The 13,201-nt window shown below is 35.0% G+C and overlaps 1 protein-coding gene across 1 annotated transcript; it reads right to left on the minus strand.

Moving 5' to 3' along the window:
* Positions 1-329: 329 nt before the first annotated feature.
* On the minus strand, positions 330-11,336 carry LOC116019912 (serine/threonine-protein kinase STY46-like). The gene is made up of 16 exons (XM_031260293.1): positions 11,197-11,336; positions 10,605-10,713; positions 9,818-9,933; positions 9,568-9,681; positions 7,156-7,228; positions 5,799-5,909; positions 5,207-5,257; positions 3,743-3,882; positions 3,539-3,646; positions 3,245-3,318; positions 2,719-2,894; positions 1,617-1,712; positions 1,217-1,297; positions 1,092-1,142; positions 729-878; positions 330-644 (listed from the first exon to the last, which is right to left on the minus strand). Exons 3-16 carry the CDS (start codon positions 9,874-9,876, stop codon positions 615-617), a joined length of 1,314 nt encoding a protein of 437 aa, XP_031116153.1. The 5' UTR covers positions 9,877-9,933; positions 10,605-10,713; positions 11,197-11,336; the 3' UTR covers positions 330-614.
* Between the last annotated feature and the right edge of the window lie 1,865 nt (positions 11,337-13,201).

The raw sequence follows: 13,201 nt of genomic DNA on the forward strand, positions 1-13,201 counted from the left end.
AACCTAACGGTGAGAAGTTATATTTGTTGTTTGTTAAATGTTTTGTGGTTTGATGACAAATTTTAATAAATATTACTGTAGTATATTTAAGGTGGATCCAAATTGAATTGTTAATTACAGGGTTGGTTGTTCAGGTAAACCATTAAAATTTGAGCTAAGAGTGAATGAAAGACCACATTAGTTGTCACTAATAAAATTGGAACTTACAAACATATATTAAGAGCCAAATTAATTCACTTAATTAAATACTATATTAAACCAAGGGGAAGTGTCAAGTGGGATGAAGCTGAATTTCACGAATAACTGATATGGGGAGAAAAACACAGATATAAAAGTAAGCATCAACAACATACCAGCTGGCTGCATCAAAAAAAAAAAAAGAAATTCATTTACAAAGATGTTAACAGTGACTGGGGGTGGGGGTGGGGTATGGAGAAACAAAAACCCTAGCATTCAATCGTAATGCTATTTACCTCTACTATACTATGATCATTTCAAAATTCAAAAACGTGTAAAAGTGGTAAACGTCAAAATTCTAAAACGTGTAAAAGTGGTAAATGTCAAAATATATGTATATGCCGCATATGGATATTAGATTGAGAGTATTCTTCTATTCAGCTTCCCTTTGCTGCTTCAGTGGCATCCTGTGATTAGGTAAGGGGAGTTAACTTCAAGTTCAAAAGGGGTAGGGGTAGGGATAGGGATATGTAAAAGTATGGATGTTTTACCTCCTCAACATTAACATCCTTTAGGAGCTCCTCAAGTTGTACTCTTAAATCAGAGAACGAAGGTCGGTCACTAGGACCTTCTTTCCAACTTCTCTGCATCAACTCAACCAGCTTAGGGTGTGAATCAGTAGGAATTTCTGGTCGAAGACCCTGCCACCACCGCCATACATTTATTTAATTATAAAAGAATGATGAATTTGGTATACATATCTTAGTCTGTAATGACACGACACAGAGAGCAAACAGCATCTAATATTTTCAGTATCCACCAAACAATATCATATCTTTTGCTATCACACATATGTATAGGGAAAACAACACTTGTGTATATATATTTCAAAATTGCAGTTTTAAGGTACAAACCTGTCTCACACCTACTGCAGCTTGTAAAGGGGTCATGGTGTTATATGGGACCTGCATCATCAAGGAGACAAAGTTTACCTTTCGAAAAGAACAGCCGGGGTTTTCTTTCTAAGAGAGATTGATACCTTGGCTGTTGCAAGTTCCCAAAGAACAATTGCGAAACTGAATACATCTGCTCTCTGGTCATACGCTTGATGATTTATCACCTGGGATGAAGACATTCAAACATGCATCACACAGATATTGTTACATAGTGCACAGTCCCAGGTGAAGAAATGCACAAACTCGGGCACTCTCACCCCAACTGCAGACAAAGATTAATTCAAAACCATCAACTACATTCGTAGGATCTCTAACAATCAACCTACTATGTGACAACTGAGGAGAAGGATAAGAATGTTTTTATAATACACACAGTTCACTGTAGATCCAACGCAATGCATGGAAACATCTAGTAATGCAGTTTTAACAACGTATCTGTATGCATGGATATTCATTCTATACAAGGACTTTGTGATTTCATACCTCAGGGGCCATCCATCTGTATGTTCCAGTCTCAGCTGTCATAACACCCTCTTTACTCTGGAACCGAGCAACACCAAAATCTGCCACTTTTACAACCTAGTGAAAGATTACAAAATCAATATAAGCAAGTTATACCAAAGATTCACAGGAGAATATAAACCTACAAATAATTGATAAACAAATAAGGCCAACATCTTGGCACAAAGACATATTCAAGTTCACTTCACTCCTCCCCACAGTGATTATATACAGGGTCTTTATATGGTCTCAATACACTAAAAGTCAGAAAATCTCTCAACAGGTAATGGATGAAACTGGGGGAAAAGGATAGTATATTCCAATTTGTGATGCAATTATCAGTAAATTTGCTAATGAAAACAATCCTCAATTTGAGAAATCAAATGAGTTTTATGATTTCCAAGTCATATCCCAGGCAACTAGAAATTAAAAATAACAGAAGCTTCTAGAAATATGTTCATTTGATCATCCCTATGACCAGATAATCAGTATTCATCCCTTTATGGAATAATAATGATTTTTTCATACAAGCATACACACACCCACTTGTAGTCACTCATCAGACAGGTGAAAATAAGAAATGGAATTATCTTCAGTGTCAGGAGGAATACTTCTTCATTTGGCAAATGCAACGCCAAGAACACAAAAAGAAAGAAAATATATTCCAATAAGAGGGAATATCTAAAAGACCAACATAGGGTAAGAAAACCAACTACTCCAATATATCTTAGCAAAACAATGTACAAACTTTAGCGGGCAGAAGCTCACTAATTGTATTATCATGTTACTCATGTATTGGAAATAGAAGGATAAACGACAAATTCTTCTTTCATTGCTGCAATTAAAGACTGCATGCAAAATGTAACTCAATTCTGTACAGAAGAATTGAGAAGCTAAAATGCAGATAGTAATTGCACACATGGAGAACTTCATAAAAATGTAATCCATTCAAGTCATCATTTATGACCCTGCAACATTGTCCCATGCAATGAAACACATTGTTACCTACTCTGTTCTCGTGCCAAATTGCCAATGTTGAGATTATGCAAAGAACAACAAAAATTTTGCATTCACAAACCAATACCTTGTCTTCATCTATAAGCAAATTTGCAGTTTTCAGATCTCTATGGATTATATTGTTTTGATGCAAATATTCCATTCCTTTGCAAACATCAATTGCAAATCTCAATAGTTGTGAGAGCTTCAACGTATTATGGTACCGATGCAAATAATCATACAAGCTTCCACCAGACATGTATTCTACATGAGGCATTAATAGCAACATATTAGTAAGCGTACATCTCTAGTTTGCATTCACTAATTGAAAAATACAGCTGATGGCAAGAGCTTGCAAATTCATATCCAAAATATGAAACAGATAACTTTAGATACAGTATTAGGTGAGAAAACTATACTCAATTAACAGCTTTAATAAACTAAGAGAATGGACAAATGAACAATAATAAATTACTATAAGAGCAGGCCTAACAAAATGCCAAATGGTGCTACACTAAAGTTGTTCTCAAGCCATCAGAATTACCACACAGACATTAGTCCAAAAACATAGCAAAAACACAGGAAGTATTTGCTACGGATATGTAATTGTGTACCTGTGACAATGCACAACAGAGGTGGTTTTGAGCAGGCACCAATGAAGCGTACAACATTTTTATGTTGAACCTGCCTGCATATAATGCAAAAGACCACATAAAATCAACAAGTAGATAGCCACACAAATATGCCACACTAACTGCCCATAAGGATAAGTACTAAAGTACTTTCTACCCATTTCAAGTATTGATGTTGTTTTCAAATAGATTTGGATATCAAAAATTTATAGCAAGATAAACCAGTGAGATGGGATATGAAGAACACATCTACTAATAAGAGCTACAACTATTTACCTTAAAATAGCAACTTCTTGAGCAAACTCCTTCTTCAAAGAGTCATTTAAATGTTCAGATCTAAGGACCTTCACCGCAACATCAAGACCAAGATATACACCACGATACCTTTTCCACGGAAATATTATAGAGAAAACAATACCATAAGAGGTTACAATAATAGGAAAATACATATAAAACATTACTGAGATATATCTAACTTACAGATCACCACAAGATCCTGATGCAATCTTTTTCCCTATCTTCAGTAATCTTCTGTCAATTTCCCAATCTTCAAATTTTGCTTGTGCAGAAATAGCTTTTTCCACTGATGACTGAGAATGTGAAGAACCAGACCATGACCCCTACATTACCAAATAGAACCCAAAATTGTCAATAGAAATGGTTTGTCTATGTCAGCTGCTTTGATATATTTAGAAACTAAGAAAAGTAAATAGAAAATCACAAGAAGAAAACTAACATCCAATGGCTATGAAGCTCAACCACAAGGTCCTCAAATGCTAGTAAGAATCTTGAGAATTCAAGACATATATATATGATTTTGCATTTGAAATTTATAATTATTTATGGAAATAAAAATAGAAAACAAACTGCTGACAAAAGCAGAATAAAAGTAACAATAAATATATTCTGTTGTGTGGCAAATTAGCAAAGCGTAAGATGGGGAAAAAATCGCTGGAGTCAACTCTCATTAACCAAACTGGACACATAAAATGAGTTAAGGGAGTAGTAAGCAATGCCCTCCTGTTAATAATTAAATAATGTTTTAACCTCAAGGGACATTTTTGGAATTTCATTTCCTAAAACCAAAAACAAAATTAGGAGGCCATAAAAGGTGGATTTGCTGGAAAAAATGGTTGGTCCTACTGTGGCGTTCATGCTCTACCCAGAAAAATGTGGCACCTGCTATTGCTTACCTAGAATGCATTAAAGAGGACTACATACACTTTGGTTCATTCTATGTCATTGTGATTGAAAAAAATAAATAAATAAATAATTTAGAAGAATCCACTTCTTATTCTATGCTTGCAGTTCAGTCTAAATTCAAGGTTTCAAAGCAATGTGCAGGAGGATCAAAGAGGAGCAAAAAATAGAGACACCAAGGAATTGTGATGACTGCAGCTTTGAAACCTCCCAATTCACCTGAAAAATCACACTGTTTGCATGAATAATAACACATCTGTTGAATGGTTAGAGTTTTGTTTTATACTTCTCCATAGCAATGCCTTTCTCTGCTCCCCAAAATTTCTCCCTTCAACATTTGCTCAAAACCCTAAAACTTGTTTCTCTTCAAGTTCTTGTGGGTCCAATACCCAGCAACACAATGCTTAACTAGTTCATGGCTCAATGACAGATGATGAAAAGTTGGCCCTTTGGAGATCCAATTTCAATAATAATTCAGCTCATGTACTGGACAAACATCTCATATATGGCTTTTGTAAAATGGTGAAGGTTTGTTATTTGAGAAAATGAAGCTATACTAGCAAAAATCTGTAGATATACACATGCTATACATTTTCTTCTTCCTTTAGGTTTTAGGGTATGCAATATTAAACAGGTCCCTTAGAGTTTACACTTCATTTGAAAAATGTTGTCTTATATATATACATTGAAATGAAGCCAACTTCTAGCAGAGAAGTTATAAAATGTGTATAAGCAAGTGATTACCTCACTTCTAGCAATTGCCTTTTCCAATTCTTCAAGCATAACCTTTGGATCCTGAGCACAACATTGCAAAGTCAGCAACATTTGGACTCACCACACATTCCTGTCATGCAAGAATATAATCACAATGCTCACTTTTTATCATATATTTGTGCTATCCTATGACAACTACCTTGTGAAAGGTTGTCCTAATGACTTCAAAGATCTATTTTTGTCTCTCATAATCAATGAGAAGAAATCAATGTGAACCTATGCAACTTAGAGATGAAATTAGTATGCATTTACATTGCATCAAATTATAAATGGGGATCATCAAAATTGATTATTTCATGCAAGACTTGGTTATGTTTTAGCAATCAGCAGCATTATTATGCACTGATATCTAAGCACATAAAAACAGAATGTTATATCTAACTAGATGCTGTTAAGGATATAACAACAAAATGTTTAAATCTATGGATGAAATGACAAAACAAACCACAATTTGGCACATCAAAAAGAGATGGGGTTCAACCCAGGCCATTGTGAGGCTTAGCCAACCACTAGGCTATAGGCTATAGGCTAAGACCTGAATCTTGGACAATATAAACCATACCTCAACAGGCCATCCATCCACCACAAATACATCTAACGAGTAGCCATCAGTTGTGGAGAATACATGAGCTTCACGGATGTTAAGTCCTATGTCAGAGAGCAAAGCAGAAAGCTAGAACAAAAGGGAGGAAATCAGGTGCGATACAACTCCAACGCAAAACAAATGATGAGAAGAGAAGTACATTCACTAAAAAATAAATCCCTTCCAATAAAAATATAGAAAAACAATGCTCTAAATGATCAATAATGCATTTTATTGTCTAAATTCTAGTCTCAATCCTTGAAATTATGTAGCTGACCTAAAGTCTAATGAAAATAATGTGCCTTAAACCCATTAAAAAATAAATAAATAAAGGAGACAGTTCAGTACTTTAGTCAGATTCTTAAAGTTTATCAAGGACACTGCTAGCAATCAGAATTAGCTTGTCCCACAATGATTTCTTATTTTGATAGCTAAGGAAGTTTAATAAAGCACCACAGGTGTGCAACCCCAGTCAACCACCAACAAAGAATCCAACAATAGCCCAACAATAGCTACCGTCAATCCCATTTCACAAAAAATCTAGGATGAATTGCAAAAACAAATTTTCAGACACAGTTCTATCTTCCTCTGGATTTTCTATCTTTGCACTCTTACTCCACCCTCCCAATTCCAAACTTCTCAGTTCTCTTTCCATGTTAGGTATTTAGTAGTTCAGTAGTAAGTTCCCAAGTGAATAAAGGGGCTTGGCAGAACCAATGTATGCAGTTTTTTAACCAATTACATGGTTTCTTAAACCTTGTTTATTCTCTTCAGATATGATCTAAGAATTAAAAAGAGCCCACCTTTCACAAATTAGCACGCTGGTGATTCACTGGTTTTGTGCCCTAATTTCCATTTAAATCAAGCAATTCACATGTCAAATCATCATATGGTAACTATATAGGGGCAAAATGAAGTTCAAAATTTGGAATTGATGAAAGAAGGAACAATAATTATGGATAACTGGCCACAAAACAGGTGTATATTGGGAAAGAAAGAACAAGAATATAGAATAATAATGAAGATAAGAAAACAAAAATCTAGAAAAATGTACAACAGATGTCTAGAAATCCCACTTATCCTAAAAAAGGAAAGAGATTTCCTAGAAATCCCTTTAAGAAACTTGAATCAACTATCAACTTTTAAAAGTTAGGCCCTAGTAGATATCTTATGCAATGATATCCTACTTGAAACATCACAGATCATAATGAAGATAAATCAGGTCACTGTCTTCAATGGTATAATAACTCAAAGTCAGAGAGACAATAAGATTATCTGTTGCACAAAATTATAAGGTGATTCTTTATAAACTACATTGTGGATTATCTTGCATTACCTGGCTAAGAAGCTTGGGCTTGTCAATGGTAGAAAATATTACTTCATGGATTGGAATACATGAAACCACCTCCCTGCAATTCACCTTCCAGTGGTCAAGTAACTTTTCATGTGGATAATAATATAAATTTATTATGGGAATAGCCTTCCTAATAGGTTTTGTTATGTTCTTAACGTCATGGGCAAGAAAACATAAGGAAAAAGAAAGAAAGAATAATAGTTGGAACAGGAAAAGAAGAAAATACTGGATTTGCTTGAGACCCAAAACTCCATTAGACCCTTTTTGGGATTAAATTTCTGCCTCCCTTTCATTGAAATTGGTTCCCCTTTTTATAGGGTAAAAAACAACTAATAGAATGGCTAAATAAGCTAAGTAATATGTTGAAATCTTCCAATTTACTTCTAAATATTTAAACTACCTAAATTAATTCGAAGACTAAGAATAATAAGTTAAATAACTATTTAGTAATTTCTAAATAACTATTTATTAGTTTCTAAATAACTATTTAGTAATTTATTAATATCTAAACTATGCAATATAATAAAATAAGACTTTCCAGCAAGCATCAGGTTTGCACTGACATAAGGAATTGCAATGGGGCAGAGCTGGGGCATATTCCCCACCCCCACCGGGGGGAAAAGAATTCTTCTCTACCCCTGTCCCTGTGGGAAATTACGGGGATGGGGATTCCCAGTCCCCGGTTAACTCCCCAAAAAGTTATTAAAAAAAATAATAAAAAAAAACACTTTCAATCCTACAACAAAAGTTCACCAAATATTTAGTTCTTAACCTTAAAAATATGCATGTGTGTGGGCAGGGAATTGGGTAAAATTGCCATCCCTAACATTTACAGTTTTTTAAACAGCAAGATAGTTCCTGTGTAACAAAGTGAATGGGGTTTTCTTCCAATTTTAAGCTTAATTATCTTTGGCTTTGAGACTGGATCTCTGGAATTACGGAGACTGATTTCTTATTCATAAGCTGATAAACAGCTATTTATTTTATTCACATATATACTGGGAAGATGCCAAAACATTATGCAAATCTTCCAGGAAAACTTACTAAAGTACTTAAAATTTTCCAGAACTGCCTAGCTAAGGGAAGTGCAAAGTCAAATTATGGAGTTTTATTGTTTATGATAAAATTCAACAAAAAAATTCCCCCTGATTCTAATATTTGATTATTTGCTAACTAAAAAATCTGTATGCTAGAGTCTCCCAAATGTTTGATATTATAGCCATCTATGTAATCCCCAAAGCTTCTCACTTCAAGTATCAAAAATAGGGATGGGCAAAAAAGCTAGACCTGAAACCCAATCCAAATTAGTCAGATTGGGTGGAACTGAATCAATTATGGTTTGGGGATTTGTGAAATTCATATGTCTATTGTTTATACATATATCCAATAATTATATTCAGAAAGGGTTTGGAAATCCTAAAAATTTTAATCCATTTTCCAACCCTACCCTAATTTTGCCACTTCACCTCATGGCTCTTGTGCAACTATGCTCTAATTCAAGATTGGAGAAGCCCTTGGATTCAACAGATCATTATTGTTGAACACCAGTGGAGGAGATGACATCTCAGAGAAAGGTGACAGTGCCACCAATATTGGTGGTGCCTCAAAAGGTGAGGCACCAACTCCTGGAAGATAGGTCATAGGTGAATCTTCACACATACAGTGCTGGAGCAGGGAATTCCTAGAAGAAATCTACTGAGCTTAAAGGGTTATTCATTTTTTATTTATTGATGTTATATTGCTTTGGCTGCTACCTTCCTATGCCTTCTTAAACACATCTAACGAGGCCTCTCTTTCTGAGCTGGTTTAGTGCAGAACATAAGGACCTAACGAAGCTTCACAATTTGGACGTTAAGAGGAATATGAGCTCAAAAGAGCTTGTGGTCCACCTCTTTTGCCTACTAACGAAAACCCCATAGTGTTTAATTCTTAGATGTTACACAGCTAGTGAAATGGTGAGTTCTTTTGTTAAAATGTATGTTGACACAATGTTGATACAATAGTTTGTAGTACTCAATGAAAAAGCTATAACTAGAGTGGCTTGAATCTCAACAGCAGTAGCTGTCATATATTTATTCATGTAAATGTGTCAAAGTTGGAGATTCTTAGCAGGCAAATATAATGTATATGGATGAGAGATTGCTTTCAGAGTTTCAGTTTTAAAATTGGGACTCGTGTCGGAAATTTTGGATACCCAAAGGCCAAAGCAAGATCCAAACAGACCAGAAATATTTCAGATACCTGAAATAAATTTTGGATCCCAATGCCCACCCCTAGTCAAAATAAATCAGAATGATGGGTTTAATAGTTGGTCAAAATGATGGGTTTAATAGTTGCTCAAGAAGTTTACTATTAGAAATAAGAAGTTTCAAAAGAAGTTTGCTGAGAAACTACCTTCCGATAATATTTTCTTCAGAACTTCCCACCCTTGTGCCATTGAATTTCTTTCTAACATCCAAATTTAGATCCTTAAGCTTAGAGCAGGCTTCAAAGTCATCCAAACTAGTCCTGTGTCAGTGTGTTTTGTATAGTAAGTTGACAAGTAATAGGGCAAAAGAGAGCCGGAAGCAAATACTTATTTAGTAAATGTAGCTTTTCTTATCAAAATGTGAAAATCAGTGATAAAAGTAACTAAAATAATCACCTTCTATCAGAATGCGAGGTCCCTTCATCATCGTTTACATTGAAATGTCGCTTTGACATGGAAGAAGATTTTAAAATGTCTTGATCTTCAGTTTCATCGACTCTAGTCAAAAAATTCTGCTCAGCAGGCCAGATAAACAAAAAATGAGGCAATGGATAAGAGAGGAGGAAATAAGCAGAAAATCAATTCCATCAGAAGCTCATAACTATAGTAGCAATAGGTAATGTATTGGACTTCCTAGAGCAATTCTATTATGAGGTCGTTATCTTAGCTCTATGACCTTCCAGCCCCATTCAGGATCCTTTCTCCAGTCTCATCAAATATCATTATCTAAATCTGACTAAATCAATCTATTTTTAGCCAAAACGGAGAATCACCAATCAAGAGGAGGTTTGGCTCACCAGTCACCACTACCCATATAATTAAAACACAAGGAAATACAAGAGAGGAAGATGAAGCCTGGTCTCTAAAGAAATCAAAGATGCAACTAAATTAATAAGACACATGTTATATGAAGTGCGCTTATTCAATAAGCCACCCCTTTAAAACCCTTTAAAATCTTCTTATCTAGTCTGTTAAATGTAACTTAATGCTTTCAAAAATCCCATTCTGTTCCTATCCTAAGCCCAAACATGCATAAATTAGCTATCTAGCATTCTAGCAAATGCAAAAAAGCAGGAGGGTGAATGCCACTTTTGAGCATCAGTATAAGATGTATTTGCTTAAGCTGAAGCAGAAAGTGCTGGCAATTAGCAGTTCTATGCTGTATGATGAAATGGTGGAGTACCTCTAGAAAGCGGACATGGTAAGCAAGGCGCTTATCCTTTGCTTGTATGAGAAGCTTTTGATGCAATAACACATCTTCCACTCTATCCAAATTAATATCCAGCCCATAACTAAAACAAAAATTCCACCATAATTGACAAGGTGTTTAAAATTCATGTAAAAAGCAACATTAAATTCTAATCTACATTTTTTTTTTTTGAAACACTAATCTACATTTCATCATCCTACATTTTAATAAAATTTCAATTAAAAAAAGTGAAATGGATCTCGTAAGATATATATATATATATATATAAAGCCAAACTTCCATGAGCTCCGAGTTACATTAATCTCCATATATTTAATAAATAAAAAAAAAAGGATTTAAAAGGAAATCCAATTCAATAGGTCTCCCAATCAATATACTAACTTATACTAAATCTACATTAATCCTGTAAATAGAAGTATATCCTTAAGATCCATCTTCAAATAGTCGACACAAGAAAAATAAAGAAAATAAAGAAAGAAAGAAAGAAAGAAAGAAAGAAAGAAAGAAAGAAAGAAGAAAGAAAGAAAGAAATAAAGAAAGATGTTATTAGCGTGTGAGACGAAACCTAGAAGGCAAGCGAATGAAGTGAGCTTCCAACTGCTCCCTGAGCAATTCCGGATTTCTAGTCACCTCCTCATTCCCACTCTCCAACAGCCGCTTGTACACTTCGTTCCTTATGTCGTAAGTTCCTCCTCCTCCTCCTCCTCCTCCTCCTCCTCCTCCTCCTCCTCCGCCACCGGAGCTACCGACGCTCCGAGGCGGCGACGAGCTCTCCCCCATACCTTCTCGAAAATCCATCTATGCGCATGCACTTTCCCGCACAATTTCTGTACAAGAAGGATGAAAAATGAGGCAACCAAAGTCAAATAACTTCCATGGCGGTTGACCGGGTGATCGGAGAGTATCTAAAGGGTGAAGGAATCAGACAGGAATTTCAGTGAAGAAGCGTGAGAAAAATGGTCCGCCATTACCAATAGAAAGTGGAAACTCAGGTCCTTCTTTCTCGCTCTGCGTGTCTGAAGAGAAGAAAACGGAAGGTTTGAAAAACGCAACGAAAGGTGTGAGTGTGTGAGAGAGAGAGAGAGGCGGGGACAAAAGTGGAGTTGGAACTTGGAAATGGATAGGGTTCTAATAAAGACGTGTATGACGTGTGACAATAACTGTAATAAATTACTCCGTAGCTGATCTAAAATAGAATCATTCAACTTAGACCCTCCAAGTTTGCGCTTGTAACGGATGCACCCCAAAACTTTTAATCCTTCTCTCTCTTCTTCTTTGTTTTTTTTTTTTTAAATGTCATATAGGCCTTTGAACTTTACTTATAAAATCAATTAGGCCCTAAACATTTTAAAGTTGCAATTAAATTCATCAACATTGCATTTTGATGCAATGAAGTTCAAAAATTAGTTAGTGACTCACTATCACAGGTCACTACGATTCCAACAACCCTTTGACGCAAATTCTGACAAAAAAACTACCCCTCCATGATCAGCGACTAGTCTCCTTCCTTCTCTACAACCAGTGATTGGTCACCGATCATTTTTCATTGGAATTTGTACTGGAAGGGAGTCAGAACCCTAGTAATCTGTGATAGCAGGTTACTAATCAACTTTTTGACTTCATTGCACCAAAATACAATGTTGATGGGTTTAATTGCAACTTTAAAATGTTTAGAGGCCTAATTGACTTTTCAAGTAAAGTTCGATAGCTTATTTGACCATTTTCCTTTTTTTTTAAAATAAATTATACTAAGGTGATCTCACTTTTGTCGAACTAATCCTAAGCCCACAGAACCCCTCTCATAGAGCCAATGCAGAGGTAAATCGTGAGTCACAAAATCAGCACATCTGGTCATATTCTTGTCTACATGTGCGCATAAGGGATCCAATTCAGACCTTGCATAATCCTTGGGCCTTTTTTCCATACATGTTTCTAGTGGGATTCAACCCCTCACATTGTTGCCTCCAGTAATAATTTTTAAGTTAGGCGACGAACCAAAGGGAAAATGAATTGTGATTCTGTGGGAAATAAATAAGGTGGAAATAAGTACGAATTCAAATTTTATTGTTTGGTAGGTAGGAATATAATTATTAAAATTTTCAATTATAATGTTTGGTTTATATGGAAATTGAAAGTAATTGCAATCGGTAGGAAAAGATGTGGGATTATAATGGATGACAATTTGGTCCTTACACTCCAAAATTTCTTCCCATGTATTATGGGATTTAAATTCCTATGCAGATATATGATTTTCAATTCCTCAAATTTGAGAAATTGTAATTCCATAAAATTGCAATTTATCCTAACGAAAATTTGAAAATTTTCACTTCTTGGAATTAAGGGTTCATTTGGAAACTTGAAATTTTTTATTTTTATTTTTTTTGGAAAATGATTTCCATAAAATGACTCACTAAAATATAATTTAATTTTCTTATGTTTGGCTGAAGTAGGTCATAAAACCATCTTTTTCTTTTTGACTGAAAATTAATAAATTGCATTTTTTTTGTTCATTTTCTTGAAAATGAATAGTACAAGTGGTGATGGGGATGATGGTGTGGTGGTAAGTAAGG

The sequence above is a fragment of the Ipomoea triloba genome, chromosome 5, assembly GCF_003576645.1.
Source record: "Ipomoea triloba cultivar NCNSP0323 chromosome 5, ASM357664v1".
NCBI classification, from domain to species: domain Eukaryota; kingdom Viridiplantae; phylum Streptophyta; class Magnoliopsida; order Solanales; family Convolvulaceae; genus Ipomoea; species Ipomoea triloba.